Below are 12,647 nucleotides of genomic sequence, written 5' to 3'. Positions count from 1 at the left end.
ATAGCAAGATTTGCCAGGGCTGCTTTTTTGTGGCTCAATTCCTTCTTTGCCATGCATTCTCAAAGGGAGGCAGTGGGCAATTATTTCTCCTACCTGAGGGTGCTATAGATTCATAGATTCCAAAGCCAGAATGGACCATTGTGATCATCTAGTCCAGGGGTGGGCAAACCTTTTGGCCTGAGGGCCACATTGAGGAATAGAAATTGTATGGCGGGCCATGAATGCTCACAAAATTGTGGTTGCGGTGCGGGAAGGGGGTGCGGGCTCTGGGGTGGGACTGCGGATGAGAGGTTTGGGGTGCAGGAGGGTGCACCGGGCTGGGATAGAGGGCGGGAGGGGGATCAGGGCTGGGGCAAGGGTGCGGGCTCTGGGGTGGGGCTGGGAATGAGAGGTTTGGGGTGCAGGAGGGTGCTTCAGGTGGGATCAAGGGGTTTGGAGAGCAGGAGGGGGATCAGGGCTGGGGCAGTGGGCTGGGGCATGGGGAGAGGCTCAGGGATGCAGGCTTTGAGCGGCGCTTACCTCAAGCAGCTCCCGGCAGTAATGACATGTCCCTTCTCTGGCTCCTACGCAGAGGCACGGCCAGGCGGCTCTGCACGCTCCCCCATCTGGAGGCACCGTCCCTGTTGCTCCCATTAGAGCGCTTAGGAGCTGGAGCGGGACCATGCCATGGTTCATGCTGCGGCTTCCGGGAGCCACATGGTGCAGCCCCTGACCCAGTGCCCTGGCTGGAGTGCCGGAGTGCCCAGCGGGAGCTTGCGGGCTGCCTTAAAATGGCTCGCAGACTGGATGCGGCCCACGGGCCATAGTTTGCCCACCCCTGATCTAGTCTGATCTCTTGTGTAACAGAGGCCATAGAACTTACCCATCATATACAAAGTTCCGCAATGTCTCATCTTGTTCAATATGACTTATGTCTTCATTTCATCTAATCCAACGAAGTCTGTTAGCTAGCCCTCAGCCAAGCACTGGTAAGGTATCAGGCTCCAACCGACAAAAATATCTACCTCTTTAGCTGAGGATGTATGTCTGCCATTTGTTGTTTTGGCACACATTTCTCTGTATTACTAGATCAGGTTACCGCAACTTCCACTATTTAATAAAGGCTGCGAACAAAATAGTCTGAAATTTGATGTCCTTTAGGATACACAAAGTTTTTATATATTTAATTTTTGAGAAGTTAGGTAAAAGGAAGGAAGGCAAATTTAAAGTTGGGTTTCTTGGCATTGACAATGCAGGTGCTTGGTTTACAAATATTAAAATTACGTTCTGCAAAATATAAATACATTTTCAAGGACATCTCATAAATTAGTCATTCATCTTTATTCTTGAACAGTTACCTTTTGGTTTAAAGCAGGCAATCCAGTACTGGAAGGCTCCTATACTTTAAATTAGCTAATCAAATGATCTATAAAGGAAGTAATTTACAGTATTTCTTTATGTTTTGTTTCAATAATAAAAGACGCATTGCCTTTTATTACATAGAGTTAATTGTATAGATCAGGGGTTGGCAACCTTCAGAAGTGGTGTGCCGAGTCTTCATTTATTCACTCTAATTTAAGGTTTCGCGTGCCAGTCATACATTTTAACGTTTTTAGAAGGCCTCTTTCTAAAAGTCTTTAATATATAACTAAACTATTGTTGTATGTAAAGTAAATAAGGTTTTTAAAATGTTTAAGAAGCTTCATTTAAAATTAAATTAAAATGCAGAGGCCCCCGGATCGGTGGCCAGGACCCAGGCAGTGTGAGTGCCACTGAAAATCAGCTCGCGTGCCGCCTTCGACACGCGTGACATAGGTTGCCTACCCCTGGTATAGATATTGCTCTGGAAGCACCATCCTTTCAAGTATGCAATTATTTTTGAGGACATGCATCTAAACTACATAAATAATGAGAACAACAAGGAGTCTGGTGGCACCTTAAAGACTAACAGATTTATTTGGGCATAAGCTTTCGTGGGTAAAAACCTCAGGTTTTTACCCACGAAAGCTTATGCCCAAATAAATCTGTTAGTCTTTAAGGTGCCACCAGACTCCTTGTTGTTTTTGTAGATACAGACTAACACGGCTACCCCCTGATAAATAATGAGGTATCTCTGGCAATGAGATGCAGTTGGATGAATCAATCTTTTTGGAATATTTATTATATTTGCATATATTTATTATATTAGAACAATTTCCTCATATAACCTTATGACCCATATGGAAAAGCACTTCAATCATAATATAAGTGGCCATGAAAAACAAAGTGAGCTGCAAAATATTTTGTTTTATACAATTTAATGTTTTTCCTTTTAAGTACACTTGTTAAAATTACTGAGGACCTAGCATATCTTTAGGCTTCACCCACTGATCAAATTGTTCTGATGTAAGAAATCCAAGCTTAATAGCTGCTTCTTTTAGTGTTGTCCCTTCTTTGTGTGCTGTTTTGGCAATCTTGGCTGCCTTGTCATATCCTGTAATTAAAACAAAAGAAACATCAGATTAATCATGATTTTGGCCACTATGTGTTCAGAAGACCTGTTAAAGGAGACAACTTGGTCTATTCGGAACTACTGCTACTATATTTTACTTAATTTGAAGTCACGAATGTTGGTTTAAAGCAGTATAACCCCCCCACCCCCAAAATTAAAAGATATTCTGGTAATAAAACATTTAGGTAAATTTGATGTGACATAAAATTAAATTAGGCTTGTTGCCACTCAATTCAATGACTTTCCTTAAACATTTCATGATCATCTATTGCCACATTTCTTGCTATGAAATTTTAACCGCTAGAGACCAGTATTTTCAAAAAAGCCTATAGGTATGGCTATTGTGAACAGGGCATTTCTTTTCTGCTGACTGTGCTCAGTGGTAGTTTATCTACTCTTTGGGATCTTATACAGAGTAAATTCATTTCCACACGCAGTGAAAGAACTAGTTAATTGGAACACACAAAAATGCAGTTAATGATTGGGTTTTCTGTGTCTTTTATGAAGAGCTTCCATGAACAAACATTTAAAAACATAAAATATAAGTATAGCAGAATAGTCATGCAGGAGAAGTAATCCAACTTCTAAGAGACAAATGTTGCCACCTAGTGGCATGACTCAAAATGAACAGCTCTGTAGTTGATCTATATTAAAAATAATATTCAGTGACAAGCTCAACTCTTGGGTAGGAAGAGTTAAAATTTCACCACTGAATCCCATTAAGTTTAACACCAAAAAACCCAAACTGAATAAAACTAATGCACTGCCATCAAAGAAAGTAATTATAGGAAACAAAAGAAATAGATTCAAAAGGAACAATATAATAGGTGACTGATGTCAGGAATATAATTTTTCAAGTTTTACTAAACAAACGAAAAAGACAGTTACTTGCTGATACTGTAACTGTTGTTCTTAGAGACATGGGTGCAGAGGCGCATTCCACCCTGGGGTGAGTGCGCTGTGCGCCCCAGAGTCAGAGAACTTTGCCTAGCAGTAAACATAGGGTCAGCACTTGTGTTTCCCGGGCCTTATCCCTTCCCCAGGCTATTTAATGGTGGCACTACCCCAACTCCCCTCAGATCCTTTGCACAGAATGCCAAGAATTGAGACTCCAATGCAGAAGGGACCAAAGATGGGTCATGGGATACACATCTGCACCCACATCTAGAACAACAGTTACAATACCAGGAAGTAACAGTCTTCACTTCTTTGAGTTGCAGACGTGTATTCCACTCAGGTGACTCAAATCAGTATCAGAAAGAGGTGGGGCTTGGAGTCTATTTAAAGAGTGCCTGCAAGACTGCCTTCCCAAAATTTGCATCTGATCAGGATGCAGACATAAAAGTATAAAGCTTGGTAAAAGTATGTACCGAAGACAAAGTAGCAGCCCTGAAAATGTCCAATATCAAAATATCACTGTGAAAAGTGATCAAAGCTGCTTGTGACATTGTCAAATGGGCTCTTAACCTCTGTGGAGGTGGAGTCCAAGTTATTTAAAACTGTAGCGACACAGGATGTTAACCAACTGGAAATTGTCTGTGTGGAGACGGCTTGATCACTCTTGTGTTCCACAAAGGAAATAAAAAGACAAGGTGGTGAATGAAATAGCTTGGTTCTTTTTATGTGAAACGCCAAGCATCACCTCACATCTAAGGAGTGAAGATGCTGTTCATCAGCATTCGAATGAAGTTTGGGAAAAAAAAGATATAGGTAAGTAAATTGTCTCGTTAAGATGCAATAGTGGCACCACCTTAGAGAACAGGACTAACACAGCTGCTACTCTGAAACCCACCTTAGAGAGAAATTTATGATGAGATCTCAAGGCAACCTTGTCCTTGAAAAACTGGATATACTGAAAGCCCACCATTAGGGCCTGCAGCTCAATAACTCTTCCCACAGAAGTTATGGCCATAAGAAATGCTGTCTTTTGGCATAGGAGAGAGAGAACAAGTTGCCACATCCCAAGGGGGCCCATTGGGAATACGCATACTGTTGGCCAGTAGGTACTAGGCCAGGAACCCCTATCCCTACTGCGGTAACAGCACTGATATTTGGTACTGATGGTGATGGGAGGACAGTCTTCAGGATTGCTGAGAACTGTGCTTGGACAGCAAAGAAGAAGAGGAAGATGTCCTCAATCTTGACAAGCCTCCAGTAGTCATCCAGTGATAGTGAAAGAGCCACCCCCCCGCCCCCAAAGGAGCAAGCAAGGAACCAGCCTCATCCAAAAACCAATAAGGAGATGATATCAGTACTGAGGATGAATGAGAAGTTGGTGCCTTCAGTACTGAAAGAGGCATTGCAGTTCCACTCAGTCCCAGAGCAAACAGACATTGAGCGGAAGTAGTACCAATCCTAAAGATAAAGTCTGCAGCAAAGATATAGTCAGTGCCAAAGACAGCGTCTGCACCGACGGGTCCCTCAGTACCAAACAAGATGTTGACTGCAACTCTGAACTCTGGTTCTCAGGTGGAACGTAATACAGTGCCAAGGTACGAAACAATCTGCAACCAAACCAGATGATGCCGAGGGCACAGAAAAAGCAGCTGCCCCAGCTGCCAAATGCTCCTGAATTATTAGGGAATCAAGAATGGAGAGGCAGAGCAGGTCTGACATTGCCTGGTAGACCAATGACATAGAAACAGGCAGTGCTGATGCAGGATGTTGTTGGTACCTAACTCAGACTCTCATGGCCAGTACTGAGTCAATGGCACAATGTCTAACTGATCATGGGGAAGTACCAGGGAGCGGTTAGGTGGCCCAGCTCCATCTCGGATACCGGAGGATTCACAGTGCCAGTCAGTACTCCTCTTAAAAAGACAAGGAGGCATCTCACCAAGTCCTGGATGGTCTCAGTTCATCTTATGAGACCTCTTTCTTGGAGGACAAAAGAAAGGAGAACAATCCCAATTCCCACTACGGGAAGCACCAGACCCCAAGCTGGGAGCTACATTCTGGGCCAACTCTGAAGGAGAGTGCAGGTCCAGGCAATCTGCAGAGGTCCCCAGTCCTGAAGTGGTCCTCATGGCCTGCTCTAAGCGGTGCTGCTTCAGACACAAGTCCCTCACCACGTGAATTCTCCTTTTAAACAACATGGAGCACCTCTCTTCCATCTGACCTTCTCCTGTGCACAACAAACACCACAGGTCGGGGTCACTGTTGGGGATAGACATTCCACATGATGTACAATGTTTAAACCTCACTGAGGGCTTCACCCAGGGTAAATATCAATCAACCGTAACCTACTAATACAACTAAACCTAAGGGTACTACTAAACTACACTAAAACTACATACACCTCTACCTTGATATAACGCTGTCCTCGGGAGCCAAAAAATCTTACCGCATTATAGGTGAAACCGCGTTATACTGAACTTGCTTTGATCCACTGGAGTGCCCAGCCCCTCCCTGGAGCACTGCTTTACCGCGTTATATCCGAATTCGTGTTATATCGGGTCGCATTATATCAAGGTAGCGGTGTACAATAAAACTCTAGAAAACAGAGAAACAACCACACCAAACGCTCGGACTGTAGCTGTGGGCAGTAAAGGGACAAAGAGATCAGGGTGGCGGCACCCTTAAATAGCCTGGGGAGGGGCTAAAGGCCAGAGGCATGAGTGCAGCGCCACCTACAGGCAAAGTTCTCCAACTCTCATGCACTTGGCATGTGCACACTTGAGTGGAATACACATCTGCAACCACTTGAAGAACTGCTCTTTATCTACTTCTGATTAAGTAAAGGTTGTGGTAGTTATTAATATTTATACAATATTATTAGTTCATAAAATTGTGAAGAGGATAACAGCTAGAGTTTATATGGCTGGGGAAGACAAACTGTAGAAATGGACTTAGATAAGCTTGAAGATCCCTTTCCTCCATCATCCTCGCAGACAAGAAATCCCACCCATATCTTAGCCTGTAAGAGAGTTTCTGTATCTTTGGTGCTGACACTGCTTCATCAGGCTGCTGGCATGCTAGCCAGCTTCTATATCGGTACACCTCAGCAGTATTTACATTCATGTTCATCAACAGTGCCTGATGCAAAGGCTTCTGGGATATACATGCTGTTCAGTGTGTACAGTGTGATTAAACAAGATAGAAGAGGAATTATTGTGTGGATGGATGAGGCAAACAGGTAGGCAGGACCAAGTGCAAGATAAAGCACAACCTCACTAATGCAAACTCAAATGCGAGACACTGAGTACTACTGAATTTTGTGAGTGAACAATAAAAAGGATAATACATCACACGGTGCACTTCATTTATTTCATCTTTTGTACTTTCCGTATTTCCCGTGACCCATCCCTGACTTTTACTAAAAATATCCGTAACAAAAACTTAGCCTTACTCGTGAGTCTGGGATATACATGTTCCCCTATCAACACAGGGCCTTGATTGTGTAATTGTCTACGCTAGTTTTCTATAACATCATAATGTAATGGAATTCTTCAAAATATGTACGTAAACAATTAGAAATAGTCTTATGTAAAAAAAAAAAAAAAAAAAAGTTTCCTGGCCATAATGAACTCTCTTATTAATTCAGTTTGTTTGTCAAAGAAAAAACTAATTTTTGATCAAGCACTTGAGTGCATTCTTGATCAAAGAACAAAACAGAAGGAGGTCTGAAACACTGTACCTTGTTAAGCAGAATAATCTACTGTATGGTTATTCACAGTAACTCTCACTATGTATTTTTTTGAGAAGTTTATATATTCTAATGAATAGATATCAGCCTTAGACTTTTACCTATGTGGGGATTAAGCGCCGTCACCAACATCAAAGACTCGTTCATTAGTTTGTTGATCCTCTCCGTGTTGGCTTGGATTCCGACCACACAGTTGTCAGTGAAGGAAACAGAAACATCTCCAAGGAGCCTTGCAGAGTTTAATACATTTTTAATCTAAAAAATGCAGAAAGTTATTAGATGCAGCTATTAATATTTTCGTTATCTGATACATCATTTCTTAAAAACCTAATGATCCATTCGATAGTACATCTTTAGCAAAGGATTGTGTGCTGTACTGTACTCTCTTCCTTTTGCGATATAAATTGAGTCACTGATATTTTAAAAAAGCACTTTATGTGAAGCATTTCATATCCTGAAGAACACTTAAGTGCAGTAGACATTATCCATACTACTGAATATATAAGCAAAGCATCTTTGTAAACTACTTAGAAATCAATAGATTAAAAATGTGCTATGTAAGTGCTAGATTTCAGAAAGAAAAGTGTGAATTTTACACACATCAATAAAAGATATTTAAAATTATTAAGTGGATGCACAATTGGCATACCCCCTGGCAGTCAATTACCCCAAAACAGCATCCAATTGATAGCACTAAAGCCAAAGTTTAGTAAAGAATAATAATGGAAACGGACACCTATATCTCCTATTGGGAATATCACTGTAGCTGTTCAGTATGCTATTATTATTGTCAAAATTAGATAGAGACTTTGAAGAAAGACGCTTTTTCAAATGAAAAAATTTCCTTACTAGGTCTATTTAGGAGATTCATAGACAAGTACATACAGCTTTTAATAGTCTTTTCATTTTGTTTAAAACACCCTTAAACAGCATGAAAAAAAAGTAGCAGACAGTAAATGGCCAGGTGCAAGAAAATAAAATACTGCTTGCTACATCCCCCTCACTGTTTTTACTGCCCTGACCTTTCTGCTGTAATGTAGCTTATTCTGCAAGCCCAGCACCACTGTTATTTTAATGATTTCTCCTGCTGTATCGTCTACCTTATTTTTTCTTCTTGTTTTGACTTTTTGGTCTTCCTTCTCCACAATTCCCTGTTTTTATGCTTTTGCCTCTATTCTTTCCCTCAATTTCTCCTCTGTTCATTCCTCCTCCTCCTCTCCTCTTCCTAACTCTCCCTTCATGGAGTAAGATAGACCCCTCAGTCCTTTGTTTTCTTTCCCCACCTACACTAAACAGGTTTCCTTCTATTTCTCCATGCCCTGCACAATCCAGTCTAGAGGGAAGAATAAGCACCCAGACAAGATAGGTGTGCAAATGAACTACTTGTTGCCTTGACACCTCCCAGAAGCAGAATGAATCTGACAACATGTGGATTCAACTCTCACAAAATTTTTACTGGAAGTAATATAGGTATGATTTAGCCTGAAATTTCAAGTGTCAAAGTGATTAACTGCGTATGCTATATATTCCTCCGCTCAGCTGTGCCTCTGCCTTTAAACACAGTAAGGAAATGGTCACATTAAGATTCTGATGTGTCCTCCTAGGAAATGCATAAGATAAATATTTTAGAGGCCCCGAGCCCAAGATTATTATCCTGAATTTACATTTTAAACATTTGTAATGTGAATCTGAACAGTTAATTAATTTAATGGTACAATGGTAAGTGGCTTTCCAGGCAATTGGGGTGTGTACTGCAGAAAGGCCAAAGGGACTGCACAACAAAACAAAGTCTTCTGGGCACTGGAATGGAAAACAGGAATTCCTCATTTCAAAACGTCAACTCTGACACAGATCCTTTTTGGCTTTAAACAAGTTACTTATTCTTGCTGCCTCAGTTTTGCCATCTGCCCTTTTCTCCTAGGGGCACTATGATAACTAGAGTTTATAATGCATTTCTATGATAAAGTGCTACAAAAACTCAATTCTTACATATTTGACAGCCAGTTATCTCTCAAAATGATGAGCTATTTGATTTATCATCAAGCAGAATTTAAGATTCTTCTAAAATTAATATTCTCTGCCTCTCTGGTGCTTGTGCTGTCCAAGCAATCACTGAAATTCTTCCCTAAGGATATACAGTAAGATAACCATTTTTTTAATTAAAAAAAAAAATTAAAATGTTTTGAGCTTACAATCATGGGCTTGAAAACATTCAGTTCAAAATGTCCATTGCTGCCTCCCACTGTAACAGCAACATGATTTCCCATCACTTGAGCTGCCACCATGGTTACAGCCTCACACTGGGTAGGGTTTACTTTTCCTGTTGGGGAGGCAAGGCGAAAGTATTTAAAAAAAAAAAAAAAGTTCTCCAGTTTTTGTTTTCTGAATTTAAATCCTCAGAAATGGTAAATGTGATTTCAAGAAACATGTAAAAGAGTCAGCAGTCAAGCAGTGAACAACTTACAGGCACAGATTTATTAAACCCACTGCACTTTTCTGATAACAACTAGGATTTGTTTATGGTGTGAGAAGCCTGTCAGACATTTACCTTGTATGTCCTTGACAACTGTTTGCCTCCCAGAACGCCTTGCTACTCAAGACAAAAGGTTATTATTCTGAAACTTACTCCCCTTCCTACCTCCCACAAAACAATCAAAACTTTTTAAAAATTACATTTCTCCCCTTTCTTTGAGGAGGAAAGGAGGAGCTGCAAGATTACACTTTAAAGCAGGGCTGTCCAAACTTTGTTAAGATGAGGGCTGCACTGGCAACCTTCCAGGAGCACATGAACTGTGCCGTTGGCTGCCACCCTTATCCTCAATATGGAGAAGTGACCTGCAAAGACTTCATTTACTTCAGGGAAAAGAAATCAGAAACAAAGGCCATTTCGATCAGAAAATTATTGTGCATGTTTCAATCCTAAATCCCCTCCCATTTAAAAATATTCTGCAGAAGGAAAAAACCACAACCTGCCACAATGGCTTGTATTTATATGTGGAACTAAACAGACAAAGATCACACACACAAGCACCTATTCCATCTGCAAGTAATCAGTTCAACACATGAAGGGCCTGCTTTGAATTACTTTTTAGAAAGGGGAAGAAGAATAGTTTTCAAAGTCCTTATTCCCCTCCCTTGCTGCTCTTCCTCATGCAATCTTCACCTGGTTGGGAGGGAAGGATGAAATTTAGTCCACAATCCCCAAGCCAATCCACCTTTGTTTTTCAAACTGAATAAGAGATGCTATTTGTACTCAGAGGGTAAATCTAAAAAATCTGTGACAATAAAAACCTTTGCATAAAAACTGCACTCTTCCAAGACGCTTGCCAACTAAACCTTTGTACCGCATCTCTCCAAAGCATACTCTCTCTCTCTCTCTCTCACACACACACACGTTATAAAGCAAATAATTTTACTTGCACACATTTTTGTGGACAAAAATGGAGGATTAGTGATGGTCAAACTGCATCATTTCAGTGCTTCATACCATTTTACCAATCAACTCTGTCACAGTTCTATACATACTTGTTAACAATTATTACTCTTAAACGTCAATTACATTTGTGTAGAAAAGTGTTATTGGATACACTACCTGGCATAATGCTGCTTCCAGGTTCATTTTCAGGCAGGATGAGTTCCCCTAGACCAGAGCGTGGTCCAGAACCCAAGAAACGAATATCATTAGCTATCTTCATCATACTGCAAGCCACAGTGTTCATTGCCCCACTGAGTTCAACTAGAGCATCGTGAGCAGCAAGAGCTTCAAATTTATTTGGAGCAGTGATGAAAGGCAAGCCTATGGAGAAATGAGTATTAAAGGTTTTTGAGGCATAATCATTAGTTAAAGCAGAATGCCCTTAGCCAAAGCTCTTGAAATGCTGTCTAGTTAATACAAAAATCATAAAATAGATAATATAAAAGTAAAAATATTAAGCAGCCAAGTCAAGCAGAATGTTTTCTTCTCCAGACTTATGACAACCAAGAGTTTCCTAAAGAAAAGTTCTTGTCATGGTGGTATTGTTTGAGAAAAAACCTGTTACCTACCTTTCTGTAACTGTTGTTCTTTGAGATGTATTGCGCGTGTCCATTCCACTGTAGGTGTGTGCGTGCCTCATGCACAGTTGTCGGAAAACGTTTTGCCTCAAAAGTACCCATGTGCAACACATCTCAAAGAACAATAGTTACAGAAAGGTAGGTAACATTTTTTTCGTCAAACAATACCACCATGACAAGTACTCAAACACCCTTTCACCACATGCCACTGCATCACCCCCCTCAGCTCCTTCGTACTTGACAGACTATGATAGAGAGGGGAAGGAGGGGAGGTCATGGAATGGACATGTGCAACATATCTCAAAGAACAAGTTACAGAAAATGGGTAACTTTTTTTGTTCTTCAAGTGCTTACATATGTCCATTCTATTGCAGGTGACTCACAGGCAGACAAACATGAAGATAGACTTGCAGTCTACCTGAACAGTGATTGTAGGACAACCTCTCAGAAATTGGCATCATCCCTGGACTGACAGGAAATGGCATAATGAAAAGCAGAAGTGTGGACTGATGGCCAAGTTGCTGTTTTACAAATTTCTATGATTGGCACTTGCACCAAGAAAGCTGCCAAAGTTGCTTGTGCTCCAGCAGAATACACCAATACTTTAGCTGGTGGGTCTATATTAGCCAACTGGTAGCATAAACAAATGCAGAAAGAGATCCAAGATGAGATTCTCTGAGTGGAAACTGGTCAGCCCTTAGCTCTGTCCGCAACCACAATGAATAACTGTGTGAAGGATCTAAAGGACTTAGTACACTCCTGGTAGAAAACTAAAGCCCTTCTCACATCTAATAAATGAAGTACCTCTTCATCTCTATGCTCATGGGATGTCGGTAAATAGATCGCCTGGTTAACATGAAAATAAGAGACTACCTTTATGAGAAGTTTTGGGTGAAGGCAAAGAAACTTATCCTTATGGAAAACAGTATTGGGAATTTCTGACACTTGGGGTCTCAACTTGTTCATCCTTCTGGCTGAATAATGGCATCAAAAAAATGCTACCTTCATAGAAAGGTGGAGCAGAGAACAAGTTGCAAAGGGTTCAAATGGTGGTCCCATTAACTTTGCTAGGACCAAGTTCAGATCCTGAGCACGGATTGTACCCCCATGTGCATGACCCTATCTGATCCAAGTCCTTTAGGAATATGTCAACAATATTGGAGAAAAAGGATCTTCTATCCCCCGAGGTATGGAAAGCTGAGATAGCTGCCAAAAGAACTCTTACAGAACTAATTGCCGAACTCTGACGTTTTAGGTACAGAAGATAGTCCGGTATGAGGTTCAGGGGTGCATGCTCTGGTGATATGCCTTTCTGACAGGACCAAATAGAGAAGTTCTTCCATTTGGCCAGTTAAATGATCCAAATTGAGGGTTTTCTACTATTCAGAAGCATTTCCTGGACATCCTTAGAACAGGATCTCTCCAAAGGCATTAACCATGAAGCATCCAAACCATTAGGTGCAAGTATCATAGACTGGG

General features: G+C 41.0%; 1 protein-coding gene across 2 annotated transcripts in view; it reads right to left on the bottom strand.

Annotated features, from left to right (window-relative positions):
• Window positions 1-2,274: 2,274 nt before the first annotated feature.
• FH (fumarate hydratase) overlaps window positions 2,275-12,647 on the bottom strand; it is a 43,896-nt gene continuing 33,523 nt past the window's right edge. For both annotated transcript variants that reach the window (XM_065398037.1, XM_065398038.1), the window contains 4 exons: window positions 10,708-10,911; window positions 9,308-9,435; window positions 7,217-7,370; window positions 2,275-2,452 (listed from right to left, as the gene is read on the bottom strand). In XM_065398037.1, the coding sequence (XP_065254109.1) occupies window positions 2,310-2,452; window positions 7,217-7,370; window positions 9,308-9,435; window positions 10,708-10,911 (629 nt within the window). In that variant the 3' untranslated portion in view covers window positions 2,275-2,309. The remainder of the gene's footprint in view (window positions 2,453-7,216; window positions 7,371-9,307; window positions 9,436-10,707; window positions 10,912-12,647) is intronic.

The sequence above is a fragment of the Emys orbicularis genome, chromosome 2, assembly GCF_028017835.1.
Source record: "Emys orbicularis isolate rEmyOrb1 chromosome 2, rEmyOrb1.hap1, whole genome shotgun sequence".
NCBI classification, from domain to species: domain Eukaryota; kingdom Metazoa; phylum Chordata; order Testudines; family Emydidae; genus Emys; species Emys orbicularis.
Note: the sequence above shows the minus strand (reverse complement) of the source record. Positions and strands in the feature narration are given on the sequence as shown.